The following is an 18,567-nucleotide window of genomic DNA, read 5'->3' as shown; positions in this document are numbered from 1 at the left end:
CTTTTTAGGTTCAAAAATAGATTTTTTTAAATAAAATCTCTCCAGTTGCTTCAACAAAAAGTAAATCATTCACAGGATAGCTGAATGATGAAATTAAAGTGGTCAACTGCGAAAACAAAAATTCCACCACATAACCTTGAAAATAAACGAAGTGTCCCCAAGTACAACTTGTCCCTAGGTACAACAGCTTCCCCAAATTCTCTGTAAAGAAATTTCACAAATGTTTGTGTTCAACATTTGATCAATAATAAATATAATTAATGGTAATTTCATAATCTGCACCTGTGTTATCTCAGTCAGTATGATTTACCAACCTAGTACAATTTTTATGTTGAAATGTTTTTATGTTGAAATGTCAAGACTCATTTTGTGTTTTCAAAACCATTGTAATGTTGTTTTTTTTTTTATATCAGAACACTGATTTTGTTGGCGGTACTAATAAGAATAAGTTTATTTTATAAATGTTTTGGTAAGGTATTGCTTATATAAGAAAGCACGGGCTATTGTGATTATTATTGATACATTTTGAGGTTTCACACATGTCATAGATGTAGAGGCATTCAATGTATCAAATCTACACATCAGTTCCATTATCATGAAAAACAGGTTGAACTATTTATCAAGATTTAGGCCTATTCTTCAGAACTGGACGTGAAATACGATTTGGGGTAGGCATAAAACTACTCTGTCATGATATTATGAATAATTAATAATTAAATTATTATAAATTATTATTAAATAATAAAAAAATGTTGAGGAGGGAAAAAGGGTTATCATTGGCCATCTTTTAGAATAATGCACAGAGAAGTCAGTAAGTTACAAATGGAAGTAGCAACCTACATCCTGGGAAACGAGAATGCGGATGCTTTAGTAAAGAAGGACAGCACTGCTACTGGTACTTACAGACCTGTTACTAAATCTATGTGTTACTCTATGAAAAGATTTATTAAATCTACATACTTAGACTTCAACAAACAAAATTTGATAACACAATCTCAAGGGAAAAAATGGAACTGGAATCATAATCCACAGTTAATTCTAGAATTACCACGAAAATCGTCTGTAGTTGCATTTAGATTGGCAGCAGGCTATGACTGTTTGGCCAAACACCTGCATAGAATTGGAATATATCAGTCCCCTAACTGCCCATTGTGCAACTCAATCCAAGAAATGAATTCGAAACACCTCAAAATCTGTGCTTCAGAGGCTGACCATGACAATATCTTTGAAAAATATTGGAGTGCAAGAGGTCAAACGACTTTATTGTCAAATGCCTGCCATTAGAAAACAACAACAACATTCCATGGTATTCATACATTGCTTCACAGCTAGAATATGGAACAAGTCAAAAACTTAATACAACTATAAAGTTTTAATTTATAGTCACAATCTAGTTGAAATATATACAGAAGAGGTTTACAATATAGTCTACTAGTTCAACACAAAGTTTTAGTACCGGTATCAATTTCATGAAGCATTGTTGAATGTCATGAATTCACCTGTAGAATATAAGGCGTGAAAAATTAGATACCGTACTTCTTTAATTTGGCCTTAAATAATCTTATGTTTTAGGTTTCATTTTTTATATCGATAGGGAGGCTATTAAAAATTTTTCCTGCCATATAACACACTCCTTTTTGATAACATGTTAGACTTGCCGATAGAGTATGAAAGTAATTTTTTTGACGTATATTTATGCTATGGACTGTTCTCACGATTACTTACGAGGAAGATTATTAATGAAAAAATATACTGACAAGCCATGGGGTTTATTTGTTTTTTTTTTTTTTAAAGTTCTACACGATTCCCTAGATTTGGCACCTACTATTATTCTAATTACTCTTTTTTGTAGTAGGAATATACTGTTACTATCTGTCGAATTTTCCCAGAATATTATTCCAAATCTCATTACCGAGTGGAAGTATGCAAAGTATATTCTTTTTAAGGTATTGATAGTTACTATCTTTTGCATAGATCTAATAGCAAAACATGTTGAATTTAGTTTGGGTATTTGTGCCAAACTTGGTTTGTATATTCCTGTAAAATATGTAAGTTATACCGGTAATGTAAGTTATGTAAAAGTAACTTACAGTACAATTAATATTAATGTGAGACATGTTGATATCAAGTTTATAAAAATTGAAACCAGTTTGTCGAACATATACTTATGTACATTTCTGTAAAATTGACTTTTATAATATATGTAACAAGTAACTTATAACATAATAATTAATATTAACGTGAGACGTGTTTATTTCAAGTTTATAGAATATGAAGATTGTATGTCAAACATGATATGTATAGCCTATATCTGTAAAATTGACTTTTATAATGTCTGTAACAACCAACATGTAATATACGACGAATATTTATGTGATGTTCATTATGTAAATGGGATAGAACATGATTAAAAGATTTTTACTTAAGAATTTAGTTATAATAACAACTTCCATGTGCTAAAATGGAAACTGTATGGTAAATTACCTAATTAACTAGTTTCAAATTCATATCAGTCCTCTTCAGATGATGTTGTTATTGTAACTAAAGTCTTAAGTGGTAAAAATTGTTAAAAGTGTGTAATCAAGATGTATAAAGAAGGTTTTGTTGTAAAGTAAAGAAATATGTAGCCTGTGCCAGAAAATAAGTTCACTTCTAAGAAGTTAATTCTTCATGTTGAATCTTTCGTACACTACTTTTAACACTTGAATATAAATAATTGATTAAATGGCGATCTTACTCGTGTTAATTATGTAAGCATGTGTGGCTTACAGCTGTTTCGATGCTACTTGACACCATCCTCAGAGCCTACTAGATCTCGGCGCTATCTTAACTTCGCTGCCTGTTGTGCGGGTGCGATCGTGTGATGAAGAGTTGTGTCAACTAGTGTGTGTGTTCTGAAATTGAAAATTGGAAATCCTACACATACAACCTAAAAACCAAAACCTCAACACACTAGAACAATATGAAATGTACAGACTCACTAAAACACATCCTAATCAAATTCTCAACACACAGATCAATTTCAGAACACACACACTATTTGACACAACTCTTCATCACACGAACGCACCCACACAACGGCAGCGAAGTTGAGATAGTACCGAGATCTAGTAGGCTCTGAAGATGGTGTCAAGTAGCTCCGAAACAGCTGTAAGCCAGACATGCTTACATAATTTACACGAGTAAGATCGCTACTTAATCAATTAGTTAATTCTTATTAGGAGTGCTCGTATTTAGTATTCATACACAGCTGTCATCATTGTCTATATGTGGTACCAGTGCACGTTATTATAATGCAATTTATTTCAAGTATAGGAATTTTAATTGCCTGTCTCTCACGATGGAGATTAAATTCTGACTTCTTACATCAACAACATAAAAATATCATTTACTTTATGAAATTTAATTATATTACTTGTACAAAATTTAGAACTAGAGTAAGCCACTGATGATGTGTATTTCAAAACTTATTTTCCTAGAAGATGCAGGCTTTTCCACCTCAAAATATAGATCTGCATGGACAAACAAAGACATTTTCAATTTATAGACTTTATTTATAAACATAAATGTTAGATACACAATTCAAATACATTTCACCTTTATTGTTTTGATTTACTTAACCACTGTATGTTATTGAAGCTGCTTTTATTATGTTTATTCGTATGGACTGGCCTTTTAATAAACACTAAATCCATATTTTCTTCATTTGATATTTACCGGTACTCAGAATTTCAGGAATATTCAACATTCTATTTCATTTATCAAATTAGGTACTGTCTTGATATTTCTTGCATTTCATTTTGAATCACAATTGATATTGTATGGTATGTGTCAAACACAAAAAATTCTTTGCTGTTGTGGATAAATACTCATATTTTGTTCGTAACAATATTTACTTCAAGACAATTAAATTCATTCAGTTTCTTACAAGTGATTAAATGGGTCAACTGTTACATATTATAAATAAGATATACATTCTGGTGTTGAACAGAAAAGTAGGTCTATCATGACACTGACCACTGACACAATGTTCCTTGAACGTCATTCCAAAAACGATTTTTGTAAATTATTTTTAATATATTCCCTTAAATTAACAATTATTAATGTTGTATATGCGTTCCTTAAAAGTACATATGTTTTGAAATTTAAAGATGAATAAAACTACACACATATGGAAGACAAGTACCGGTAAGCTTACAATATGAACTCATACTGACACTTATAAGAAATACAATTATTAAATACGTAAAATTGGGACTGTACTGAAAAATGTATATAGATTAGAATTATCTACTTATGCTATACATTGAAGGCTGAAATTAGTGACACTCAGCTCTTACACTATAAGGCAAGTGAATTAAGAGGGAATTTGGCGCACAAAGTTACGAATTTCCTTTTATTTCAGCTTCTGCTAGTCTCATCATTAAAAGATCTTCTTGTGCAGTAAACAAATTAATCAATTCTGATATGAAATATGCAGTGCCATCTTTTCGTAGTTTGTCTATTAGATCAGATATCGTTTTTGCCAGTGCTCCGTCATTTTCACCATCTGAAACAATGTAAATGCATAATTTAATAACATGTTCTTCAGCATATTTCATGTGTTGCTGTCATTGTCATAAAGATATATAATATAGTAGTGTACATACATGAAGTACAAAATTCGGTTTTAAATTTACGATAAATGCAAAATATGTTCATTATTGAAATATTGTGCACCTAGATGTTCTGTACTGAAATCAAATACGACTTGACTATATACTGTATATCAGAGGAAGAACAATAATTGTTTGTATACATCTTAAATCTGATTAGTGGAATATGTATCTAGTCAATGATGTGTGCAATGGAGGAAAAAAGGAACTGGCTACCCTACCCCATTATCTCCTGGCTTAGTTGCCTCATGAGTGATGCCTTATTGGTGTCACTTGTGAGGTTCAAATCTGTCTTCGGACAGTCGATTAAACTACTACTACTACTACTACTACTACTACTACTACTACTACTACTACTACTACCATCATCATCATCATCATCATCATCATCATCATTATTGAATAGGTGGAGTGACTTTTATGAAATTTTATAATAGCCTACTTTCGGAAAGTTCATCTTTTCTTTCAAATGCATAATTTCGTGAGTTATCATTCTGGCACATTTGTGTGTGTGATATCTCTTAATATTAGAAGAGTAATTTTATTTTGTCTGTGGACACAATAGTGGTATTTCGCTTGGTCCATTTATTTTAATTTAACAGTTTGATTTCAACGAAATAGTGATCAATCCAATGCAAGATGCAGTCCTCTTGATACTCAAGAATGCATTTTGCCTAAAAAATAATAACACATTATTTTTTATTCGAAAAATTTCTCTTTGGTGAATATGCACAAAGTATTTAAAAGAAATACGAATAAGTTACGTAATGCTAACCAGTATCTTCAGTGTAGAATATCAAATAAATAAAGGGGGCAGGAGCAGGGTTGCCAGACATCCTGGTTCCAGGCATGGTCTGGATTTTAGTGATATGTCCTGTTTCCTGGATTGAGTTATATTTGTACCGGAATGAAAAAAAAAATTAATTTTTTGCTCATTTCTATAAAATTATTTTTAAAATGCCTTATTCCTTTTTCAAACCTATGTTCAGTGTCGTCATCAACGCTGTCTAGCACCTCCTTTCAGGTTGTATTGAAATAAAAACGATAATACTATAGAATGAATTAGATATTGTACAGTACCTTCATACTTTTGAAATCTGATTTATTATTAATAGGATTTAAACACTGTATCGTGCATTTTTTCTGCCTGGATGAGGCTGTAATATGACATTATTTTTTCATACTTCATCAATAATTCAAAAGCAATTTCATATTTTTTCATATTTTTTCTTACTTCATCAATAATTCAAAAGCAATTTCATAATCTAGCAAAAATGTGATAAAATTAAAAGTTTAGGCCCTATATAATTAGTTGAAATACGTAAAACGAATAAAATCAGTTGTATTGCAAATTCAATTAATTCAAATGTGTAGTCACATTAAGGTACACAGTGTCGTCACTTGTCCCCAACTTCTCTTCCCATATATTAAGGATTACTGAAGATAACTTTCTCCAGCGGTAGGATATCCTAGCCACTTACAATAATTCTGTTATGTGATTTATATCTGATTAATTAAGTAATTGATACATTCCTTATTCTGTCTAATACACCAGACTCCTCTTTCATTAACGACGTCATATATTTTCTGTAATATCTTCTAAATGCCATTGTGAAAACTTATTATACGAAAAAAAATCGTGTGAGAAAACAAGGCGAAAATTAATTAATTAATTAATATAAAGTATTATAATTAATGTTAAATACAACATATTATGGTTAGTAAGTATGTATCTAAGTTTTAATTTAGTGAAGCGCCATGAGTTTAAGGGCTCAGTTGCCGGTGGTCACTCAAGCACCGTGCCACCCAGTGGCCAAAGAATAAACCGGTACTTATCGCTGGAACGCTCTGTAGTTTAAATGCAGAAATCAAAATTTAATTTGCAATCAAACAACTTAAACTCATTTTAGAGTAGGCTATACCAACAAAAAACTAATTTAGAGGATAGATATTCAGTAAGCAATTGTTTTATGTCATCTCATTTTCTCTCCTTATTAAGAGATTTATACAATTATTACTCTAATCCGGATTTTTTTTATGTAATTACATATTTGTTTGGTATGTATCTGTCTCAAACTAAAAATGTTGGCGTATTAGGCTACTAAGACCATTATATTTCATTTTAATACTATATATTTTTACATATTTCGCACAATACTACATATTCTTAGGAATAGGCCTATACTTTCCATTCACTGGCAGAACTCAACTCCTGAAAGTATGGAGAAATATCTTATGGCACATGGCACATTGTGCTTCATGCCTTGATTAACTTCATATTAGCCCAAGAAACTAGATCGTGATGTAAATAAATATGTAATTTGTATGAAATTAATCTTCTTATTTACCTTTACTTAAAATAAAACTATTTTTTTAAATATGCAAAAATTTTTAATGTCTTGTGCAATTTTGATATTACATATTTTGATGTTTTAATTACACATATATATATATATATATATATATATATATATATATATATATATGCTTATTCTTAGGATCAATATTACTTAAAAATCCGGACTCTAGTCATTACATATTGTTCCAAAAGGTTTCACCAAAACTTCGGGAGCACACATAGGAAATGGAACTGAAAAGTGTAGTCCTTCTGACTTAACAGTTATCAATGAAATGGAACCATACATTTTCGCAGACTGAATGATATATATTTTGTGTTACTTAACTGAAATCAACGTAGGCCTACATGGTGAGGAATAGTTTCACAGAGCACACTTTTCTATCTTATGTCCTAATATTCGAAAGAATTCGCCAGAAATAAGCATCTACAACATCTACATAACAAGTAAAATAACCACTACGACTACAACTAACAGAACACTAACAATTGATTAAATACGAAATTAAATGTCACAAATTTCATTAAGTTAAGCACGTGAACACTGTTCAAAATCTTGGTACCTATCATGTTCAAAAGATCCAACATTTTAACACCATAGTTCATCAGTTTGGCACAGATTTCTACATCAATTGTTGTAATCGATCCTCTTTAAGTGTCCTCAAAGTTTGGATAAAATCTTTTGAGACACTGTGTTTATAATGAGTAAAAAATTGCTATTGTAATGGTAACTAAGCAGACAGTAAGTTTAGGGCCAGAAAGTTCATGCCCTAAAAACCTACTAAACATGCAAGCAAGTGTGCCTTTAAACACATTAAAATTTGCCAATAAATATGCACTAATAAAATTCTATATTTCTTTTTGAGAGCAGCACACTATTGTGCTGTGAGATTCGTTAAGTAGTGTGCCACGAAACTTTCAATGGTTTTCTGGTAAAAATAATTATAATAATTTCACTTAATACCAGTTTTCAAAAATAGAATATGATGCTTTTATTTTAAAAATACAAACTATGTATTTTTATGCAACATAAAATCAGTTTAATGAGCATAAACATGAAAATATAAATATAATGAAGTATGATGCATTTATAAAAAAAAAAGCAGAAATATGCAAATACATGCAACATAAAATTTTATTTATAAACTTAAATGTTGATGATTCGTGAAGATAATTAATCAGCAATTAATTACAGCCAATGGAAAAATATATGCAAATGCATGAACTTCCTAGCCTAGTGATAACGATATCGAAAAATTGTGAAAGCTTGCAATAGACATAGAAGACAGTACTAAAGAAAACAATATATTATACTCACTTTTGCGTTTGTCAACTAATTCCTGGAGTTTAGTGGCAAGCTCCTTCATCTCCTTATTAAGCTCTGCCCTTGTGGCTACTGCTTTTTCATATTTTGGTAAGTGTTTTTCAGAAGTGTCGATCAATTTATCAATTCTAGTACCAGTAGCTGAAATTTGTTACATACGTGTTATGTCATGTTGGTAACAGTTTTATGACAACTTAATACATTACTACTGTACCATATTTTCTTTATGTAATACAATACTCACGAGCTCCAGCAGCGAGTTGCCAATCCTGAAATGTGAAAATGTAGGTTGAATATTATTTCTTGTTCATATTTAGTTACAACACAAAATCATGACCATCTAAAATTCATGATAGGTATCGTATGAAAAAAAATCACTAAAATACGAGTTAATGGGTTATAGTTCGAAAGGTAACTTTTTTTTTTTTAATTTATTGAGTATGCCCCAACGAGTATAACTCATATGTAGGGACTATACAAGAACACATACATATGTTGTACAATGTAATTGAAAAAGTCATGAAACTACAGTCTGTGAAAAACAAACAATAACACAAGAATTTATTAAAGAAAGAAAGCAAAATAAGAACAAATAGATGATATAAAGTTTTGGACAGAAAGAAGAAAAAGTTTGAAACAATGAAATAAATAATTCAACTGAGAATTAAAATAAATAATCTTCCCAAAAACGTATTTTTAATCAATTCTTAAAGCACTGGCAATTTGATAAAATTCTATATTCTAAAGGAAGTTGGTTAAAAGTTGTTGTTTTAAAAATGGTAAGTCCTTTCATTTCATAAGTTACTGAGCTATACTGAGAAAAAAATATATTGTCTTTTTGTCTTGTTAAATAAGTATGTATATCTTTATTAAACTGAAATATAATATTACTATGTATTAAATTGTTAATAACTTTGTACATGAAAATGGCAGCACCTAATTTGATAATTGATTCAACTGGTAGAACGAAAGAAAATTGATATAGATAGTCAAATAATGAAAACCCAATAAATTTCTTAAAGCTCTATTTTGAATAACTTGTAAAGGTCTCAAAGCAGTTTTCTTATTATGTCCCCAAATAAATGACATATACATTAAATGAGAATGGATAAAAGCGTAATATACATTCAAGAGACAAGATATAGGCAAAGATCTTTGAAGTCTTTTCAAAATATCAGACATTGGAGCAATTTTCTCACAGACAGCCAAAATATGCTTATCCCATGTTAAATGTTCATCAACAATCAAACCTAAAAATTTAACTGGTGCAACTTTTTGTATTACAGAATCATTAAACTTTAATTCTTTCGGAATAATATAATTATGAGTGTTATTCCCTTAAATTTATTATCAATATGTTTAAAATAAGCAGAGATATATTTTTTCCCACTAAATATAGATTATTAAATTTTTATTTCCCATAACTAAAAAAGAATTTATGAGCTTGCCGCACTTGCACTCCCCAACCCCATCCCCTCCACACACACACACACACACACACACACACACACACACACACACACACACACACACACACACACACACACACACACACACACACACGCACGCACACGCACACACACACAGAATTAGACAAATAAGTTAAAATATATTTTTAATAATATAAGACAATAAAAGGAAAAATAAATATTTTAAACATTTTGCAATATGTCGTAAGTTTAGTGTTTTTGTATACTGTTAAAATACATTAGCTTTAGGTTAATAATATCGAATAGAGTCATTAAAACAAAGAAAGTAATTAGTATATTTAATCCAATCCTATGGAGTAGAAATATTATTGAAGAAACTAACATATTACCGGTAATATATACCGTAACACAATAGTAAAGCATTTTATTGTATGGAGTCGAAGCTTGGATACTTCAACAAAAACATATAAACAGTTTGATGATCTAAGGCATTCGACAAAAATTTCAAGAAGGGAAAAAATAAAAAATACTACAATAAGAGAGAAAATGGGTGTTAACGAAAGATACTGTTAAAGTGATGGAAGGAATGCAGCTAAAATGGTACAGGCATGTTATGAGAAGAGAAAATAGATTAAATAGACTAGCCCTAATTTGGAAACCAGAAAGAAGAAGGAAGAGAGGAGACCACATGGGCAGAGAAAATGAAAATTATGCAGAAAAAGAACCTGACAGGTGAAGTCTGCCTAGATCGAGAGAACTGAAGAAAGAAGATATCTTTTGGTTGAGGAAACCTGTATTATCACAGAAAATTTCTATAAATAAATAAATAAATAAATAAATATATATATAATATGGTATGGTATACTTATTTTGCGAAATAGCTTGATTGTATCAGTGTTATTAATGGTACACTACCGGTATCAAAACAACACTAGAAAAGGTATTATATTTATATGAATACCTGACCTTGAAAAGAATGGTACCAGTAATGGAAGAATGAGTGAAAGATTGGCTTTTAACATGAATTTACGATTCAGATAATAAAACATTAGTATGAGCGTAAATATTTCACAAATCTCTTCAAACTCTGGGTTATTAGTTACGTAGACAATGACATATTTCTTATTAAATTAACATTTGTGTTCCCGCACTAGCTTTCTTACACTGAATAAATAACATTTAAAGACAAACACAATAAAAATATGATTAATTATTAATTAACAGGAATAATCTTTGACAGTGGAAACAATGATTAAAAATAAATAATTATCCATAATTACATAAAACCATAGCTAATATTTGATTAAATAAACAATGTATTGCTGATAAAGTGAATATGCTAATTACCTACCACATTTTAAAGACATTATATAAATTATTATCCATAATTGAACAATAAAAATGTTAATTAAACATAACAGATGCAAACAAAGAAAATATTTTTGCGATACAGTCCAAGAAAAACTTCCAGATTAAACGAAATGAGAAAGACTGATCTATGTAGAGTCTTCAGAAAACAAAAGACACTATCCTTTCAACGAAAAACCTAATCTTGCAGATGTTTAAATGTTGAATTCATTCGAAAAATGTACTAGCTCGATATAATGCTAATAACTGAACAAACTATTGAAGTAAAAAAAAGTTTCGAAGGCGTTTTAAATTCGTATTATTTTTATCCATAATGTCAAATGTATTATTATTATTATTATTATTATTATTATTATTATTATTATTATTATACCTTATATATTATAATAATTATGGTATATTAAGACGAAAAAAATATCAGAAATGTTACATTCTAATATACTTGGAATGGAAATGGAATATTACTTAAGATATCTGATTTTGTTAGCCTGAGCTTTTCTACTTGTAATTAAATATTATGAGCTTCTATGTTAATTTCTTATTATAGATAAAATTTATTGAATATCTTATAATTGTTTGCACAAAAGAAATTATAATATAATAATTTGCAACATACCTGAACAACAAATAATAGTATGCAGACGACAGGCAAGAAATATAATATTTTGGTAGCCATGCTGTTGTGCTCTAAAACAGAACAATGGAACTATAGAGTAAGGTGGCAATGGCAATAATTTGTTTTTGTTTTTTTTTTTTTTTTGTGACAAAGACAGAACACGTCATATCGTTTTTAAAACCTGTATGGTTAGTTCACTGTCATATCTAACCTCGTTTTTGAAGATTATCTCGTGCGAAATTGCATAACATAAATGTTAGTGAAAGTGACAATAGAAACATGCTTTGTACTGTAACGTATTATCTCATTTGACAGGCAAGGTCGCATGTTTGTGGTAAAAATTATTAGCTACGATACATTGTGAATGTATGACAAAGACTTTTTATTATCTCCTCTTTTTTTTTTTTTCGGTTGCATATCTACCCTCATTTCTAAAACTTACATCATGCCAAATTATGTAAGTTAGTAGATATGAGAAATGAAATATAGTTTTACTGATAAACGTTATTGGACGAGTAATAACTGCTAAACTGTGCTAATACCTCCTGAGTCCTGAGACATATGTTGTTTTATTTTTGAAGTTCAATATACCATAATTCTACACTTCAGAAAACAGTCACTAACATGAGGAAAAATGCTCCAAAAATTCTGGAGGTTACAGTTAGGGCACAAATGCGGGTATATTATACTACATTTCTGGTCTCTGCACATACTACATCTTGTATCATAATCACATAATATGAAGTATGGTATAGTATACTATACTCTCAGACCTAGGAGGTTAAAAATTCTGACGGTAAATTACCTGACTGACTAATTTCGATGTGGTTTGTCATTGTCTGAAGCATCATTACTGTAAAATGTTATCTTGCTAAAATCCGTAGTTACATATCTGTGGTAAAAATTACCAAATACATTACTAGATACATTGTTAATGAATGGCAAGAATTTTTATCGCTCAATATTTTATTTTAAGATTTGACTTCTTCAGGCAGACCTCGATTTAAACTTCACCTCTCTTAAAAAAAAAAAAAAAAAAAAAAAAAAAACATTGTTGCTTAACAGCGAGTTCTCCGAAGAAGCTGTCCGACGCGTCATGGTGGAAGCGTTGAAAGATCCCGGCATGCTGCAGGTACTGACGCAGGCCATCAGGACCGCCATTGTGGAGGACTTGAAACAAACTATTGCTGAAAACAGTGCTGTGATAGAAAGCCTGAAAACAGCTCTAGAGGAGAAGGACAGGCACATTAGGCAGCTCCAGATGAAGGTGGACGATCTGGAGCAATATCAGAGGCGACAGTGTTTACGGATTTTCGGTGTGAGTGAAAGTGAGTCTGAGAACACGGACACTATCGCCATTGACGTGGCTTCTAAAATAGGAGTAAAATTAACTGAAAGTGATATCGACAGAAGTCACCGAGTGGGGCGAAGAAACAGTGATAGGCCTCGGCCTATCATTGTCAAATTCGTCAGCTATAGAAAGAGGGCTGAGGTATTCAGAAACAAAAAACTGTTAAAGGGTAGTCTTGTTACCGTCCGTGAAGACCTAACTAAAGCCAGGCATAATCTGTTAAAAGAATGCATAACTAAATACAGCTTGAAAAACGTGTGGACACAAGACGGAGACATTATTGTCAAAGTAGGCGAGCACAAACACAGAATTAAATGCCCAGAAGACATGATCTGAACGAGTCGGCTGCGTAAAACTAGTAAGGCAACTAATTTTAACATACTGCAATATTCAATCTATATTAAATTTTACTCTATCAGTAACTTTACCTAATAATTAATTCTTTTTCATTCTTATTTTTATCATTTAGAACTGTAAGTCACTTTAACTTTTACTATATAATAACGTTATTTATTAATTAATTATTTTTCTTCTTCACATTCTTTATCATTTAGTACTGTAATTTTAAGTTATTATTGCTAGAAAATAATTTAAAAACTTGAATTGCATATAAGTTGGTACCATTGAGAACAAAAAGCAGCATGTTCACCCGACAGTCCCTGAGGTCAGTGTACAGAGACCGGTCCCCTCTATTAACACGAACAATAGCAATCCTACCTGCCCACTGCCCTGTACCGCAGACATAATCAAGGCTGCGCTTTCTTTCTCTCCTTTGTCACTTAATGTTGTTCACGTGAATGCTCAAAGTCTGTTGTGTCATTTTGACGAATTTTCTTCTATCTTCTCACCTTTAGACATTCACGTTATTCTTATCTCCGAATCTTGGTTACATCCTAATCTTCCTTCCACTCTCGTAAACCTTCCTGGCTATACGCTTTGCCGTAATGACAGAGAGGGCAAGAGAGGCGGAGGGGTGGCTGGTTATATTAGATCCGATTTGCGACCTAAAATTATTCATCATTCTCCAAGCCAGTACTCTGCCAAACCCGAGTTCATGTTCATTGAAATTTGCACCTTATTTACAAAATGTCTAGTGTGTGTCGTATATAAACCCCCACATATATATGACGTAGATGATCTCGAAACCGCCTTACTAAACGTAACGCCGCAATATGAGAACGTTATAATCATGGGTGACTTCAATTCAAACTTACTTGACTTACATTCTAGTACGACTAAAAGACTTAAATCATTCTTTCAGTGCCTTGATATGGTAATCCTACCCCTAGCTCCCACACATCACACGGAAGGTACAGACACATTACTGGACTTGATAATTACTAATAATGCCGACAAAGTACTGACGCATGGACAGTTGCCTGCACCAGGACTATCAGGGCATGATATCATTTATCTATCGTTTAATCTGCAGTGTCCTAAATCGACTCCTAGAGTAATTACTTACAGGGATATCAAAAGAATAGATGATATTGCACTGAAAGAAGACGCTGCGCAACTTCCATGGCACATGATCTGGACATTACGAACTGTAGACGAGAAAGTAGACTTATTCAATACGTTAATACTTCAACTTTATGACAAACACGCACCATTAAAGACCAAACGTACCAGAAAGACCCCAGCCCCTTGGATGACGACTGAAATACGTAGCCTGATGTCCGAACGCGACTTAGCTTATAGAAAATACACCCGCAACAAAAACGACGAATATTTTAACTCCTATAAACACCTAAGAAATAGAACGACTCAACTAATAAGAAACGCTAAACTGAAATACTCCTACAAACTTATAGAACCCAACACAACCCCTTCCGAATTATGGAAAAATCTGAAGGTTATTGGACTTGGAAGGGCTAGTGAACAAGCAGACATTCCCATCCCACTTGACCGATTGAACGAACACTTTGTAAAGGACCCGACCTTAAACGACACAACGAAACAAGACACAGTTTTGCCTGACTCAGCTCCCCCAACTCGAGACAAATTCTATTTTACCGACGTCACTCCCATTGACGTAATGAAAGCCATCCGACGCATCAAGACAAAAGCCCAAGGGCCAGACAACATTAGCATATTACTCATACAGAAAATACAAGACATAGTAATACCTACAATTGCACACATATTCAATAGTTCCTTAATCACTTCAACTTTCCCTAAAATATGGAAGCAAGCTTTCGTTCTTCCTCTTCCAAAAGTCAAAGTTCCCACCGACCCGAACGACTATAGACCAATCAGTATCCTGCCAGCCATATCAAAAGCACTGGAAAGAATCGTACACAGACAAATTACTAACTACATGAACGAACACAAACTATTCGACAAGTATCAGTCAGGTTTCAGAGCTGGACACAACACAAGCACTGCTCTACTTAAAGTGACCGAAGACATTCGTGAAGCAATCGACTCTAATAAAGTAACAATACTAACACTTCTTGACCTTAGCAAAGCTTTCAACTCTGTAAATTTCGACCTGCTCACCCATAAATTGAGAAATCTGCATTTGTCAGAGACTGCTGTGAGTTGGTTCGAATCCTACTTACGGGAAAGACAACAATGTGTTGTATCCGGGAATCGAAGCTCTTCCTGGCTTAACATAACATCAGGTATACCACAGGGTTCGGTACTCGGACCATTGTTGTTCACAATATATGTCAGTGATATTACATCTCATGTAAGGCATTGTAACTATCACTTGTATGCTGACGACCTTCAATGCTACATCTCTTCCCGCTTAGATCGAATAAATGACGCTATAGATAAATTGAACGAAGACATTGACTCGATTGTGACATGGACAAAGAAATTCCATCTTAATATCAATCCTGGAAAGACACAAGCAATCATATTAGGACACAAACGGCAAACCGACGCTGTAAAGCACCTCGACATTTCCCCCGTTAAAGTAAGTACAGTGCATATCCCTTTCAGTTCTTCGGTGAAAAATCTTGGCATTCACATGGATAATAATCTCAACTGGGACATGCAAATCACAGAAACCTGCAGAAAAGTATATTCTATTATTCATGTGCTAAAAAGGATAAATGTTCATCTTCCCTCTTGCTTAAAAAAGTCCCTTGTGCAGACCCTTGTATTTCCCTATTTTGACTATGCTGACATTTTACTGACTGACCTTTCCAGCGACAACAAAATGAAACTTCAACGTGCTCATAATTTGTGTGTACGTTTTGTAAGCAATGTTCGTAAATATGATCATATTACCCCATCCCTGGAAGCAATAGGTTGGCTTAAACTAGATAAGAAAAGAAATTTACATTCACTTCTCTTTCTCTTCGAAATCTTGAACTCTTCTATTCCTTCGTACCTGTCGTCTCGCTTCACTTACCTTTCTTCCCACCACAATCTGAACACACGCTCTCGCCATGAAACAATACTAACAATACCATCCCATCGCACCTCTTCATACTCATCCTCTTTCACGATAGCCCTGCCAAGACTCTGGAACTCGCTACCTGCTAGCATCAGGGACTGTCGAAATAAAATTCAATTCAAACGCAAACTTACTAGGCACTTGGTCAGTAATTGAGACTCGTTCAGATATGGTTTCTTGTAAATAGTTCTTTTAATCTACCACAAAATATCTCAATATCCGGTAATTTCATCACTATAGAATTTTGTTATTGTAGGTTTAATTTGTAATTTAGTAAATACAAAAATATTCTTTGTTCTTAACTTCTATGATAAAATGTCTAGCTTTCATTAATCAGGTATTCTTGTCGTACTTTAATTTTTATTGTAATTGTAATTGTAAATTTAATATTAATTGTAATCTTATTGTTCATGTTATAGTTGTAATCCCCTGGTAGAGGGGCAGAGAAGGCCTGACGGCCTTATCTCTACCAGGTTAAATAAATAAATCTAATCTAATCTAATCTAAGAACGTATTTTATTAAGTGGAGAAAAAATATCACTTTGAAACTTTTATGTATTTACATTCGTTTCACGATAGTATGTTTTATCAGATGATCAAAATAGCCATTATTTATGAGATTAAATATGATTAAATCCCAAACATTAAACGTTTGAATATTATATTTCTTTTTATAGTCTAAAAATAAATGTAACTTTTCTCTTCAAGTTGCCTGTGCAAAATTTATTTGCTGTTTCTACATCTTGAATGATGATGCTCAATCTTGTAAATTTTTACAGGATGCTGTCAACTGGCCCTACTGATGAAGTTGATTTAAATTAATAGTCTATCGGTACCAAAAATGTAAATAAAAGTCTTACGTCAGTCTGAAGACAACTTCATGTGCCTATCCTCATGTTCAAATACAGATTATACAGATAATGAAAATAATGTGTTAACAGTATTAAAATTTAATTCCTATATTTGCCTCTGAACAGTTATCTTCATATTCCTTTACGCAGTAAATTAAAGCTATTATTTCGGAATATGTATGATAAGTCTTTCTTGTGTTAAATTTTAACGTACCTTGTTAACATGTTTCGACCTATTTTGGGTCATCTTCAGAACTGGTCATTGTTGGTGTTGGCGCCTCTTGTTTCCTGTGTGGGTGCGCCAACACCAACAAAGACCATTTCTGAAGATGACCCAAAATAGGTCGAAACATGTTAACAAGGTACGTTAAAATTTAACACAAGAAAGATTTATCATACATATTCTGAAGTGATACAGTGTTAAAAGTTGTGTAATCAAGGTGTATAAAGCTATTATTTCATAATGCAATTAAACTTATTTCTATCTTGGGGAATTTCGTACTATACCGGTATGATATGTATATTTGATAAGAAGACAACTGCGTACACAGTATGACTCAGTGTATTTAAATACTATCTATGGACGTGAAATTCTTTAAGCAGTTTCTACTATCATGAGAAGACAACTGCGTACACAGTATGACTCAATGTAGGTAAATACTGTCTATAGAAGTGAAATGCTTTAAGCAGTTTGTACTATCATACTTAAAAGTTTGTTGATACAGGCAAGGAACTGTCCCCAATTTCGTAATGATAATGTAATTGATAAGGCTGTAACGTATTTTCCAGGATATTCACTTCATTTAAGAGCTAAATAGTCTCTTACCTTACTTTAATCTCTACTGAATTGTTTTACAAAACTCTGAATTATTCTTTAATAATGGTAATAAGTTGAAAACTTGAGAAGTAACACTCTATATCTGTTTATAATTGTGAGAGATCCTTTTCGTAATAAAATCGTTTCAGAGAATTTATTTCCATTAATTTAATTGTTATGTCAATTTAAATAATGCAAAGCAGTGTTATAGAACTCCTGTTTCTTATAATGAACAGGCTGTTTAATTTGGAAGTTAATAAGAAATTAGAAGGGCCAGGAATGTATTTATAAAGATGATTACGAATCCAAACGTATTTAATGAGCAACTCTCTTATAACCTAATACAATATTATTTTCTAGTACCTCATTAATATGTTGAGAGACACA

General features: G+C 32.0%; 1 protein-coding gene across 1 annotated transcript; it reads right to left on the bottom strand.

The window, feature by feature from the left end:
- Positions 1 to 3,533: 3,533 nt before the first annotated feature.
- LOC138696692 (uncharacterized) lies at positions 3,534 to 11,889 on the bottom strand. The gene is made up of 4 exons (XM_069821987.1): positions 11,750 to 11,889; positions 8,580 to 8,604; positions 8,330 to 8,476; positions 3,534 to 4,549 (listed from the first exon to the last, which is right to left on the bottom strand). Exons 1-4 carry the CDS (start codon positions 11,807 to 11,809, stop codon positions 4,383 to 4,385), a joined length of 399 nt encoding a protein of 132 aa, XP_069678088.1. The 5' UTR covers positions 11,810 to 11,889; the 3' UTR covers positions 3,534 to 4,382.
- Between the last annotated feature and the right edge of the window lie 6,678 nt (positions 11,890 to 18,567).

This window comes from Periplaneta americana, chromosome 3, assembly GCF_040183065.1.
Source record: "Periplaneta americana isolate PAMFEO1 chromosome 3, P.americana_PAMFEO1_priV1, whole genome shotgun sequence".
In the NCBI taxonomy this organism is placed as follows: Eukaryota; Metazoa; Arthropoda; class Insecta; order Blattodea; family Blattidae; genus Periplaneta; species Periplaneta americana.
Note: the sequence above shows the minus strand (reverse complement) of the source record. Positions and strands in the feature narration are given on the sequence as shown.

Excerpts from the sequence above, each read along its gene's own strand:
- LOC138696692 (XM_069821987.1), bottom strand. The coding sequence starts at position 11,809 with ATGGCTACCAAAATATTATATTTCTTGCCTGTCGTCTGCATACTATTA. Across the intron at positions 8,605-11,749 it reads TACTATTATTTGTTGTTCAG|GATTGGCAACTCGCTGCTGG; the intron begins GTATGTTGCAAA and ends TTCACATTTCAG. Across the intron at positions 4,550-8,329 it reads ATTAGTTGACAAACGCAAAA|ATGGTGAAAATGACGGAGCA; the intron begins GTGAGTATAATA and ends ACATTGTTTCAG.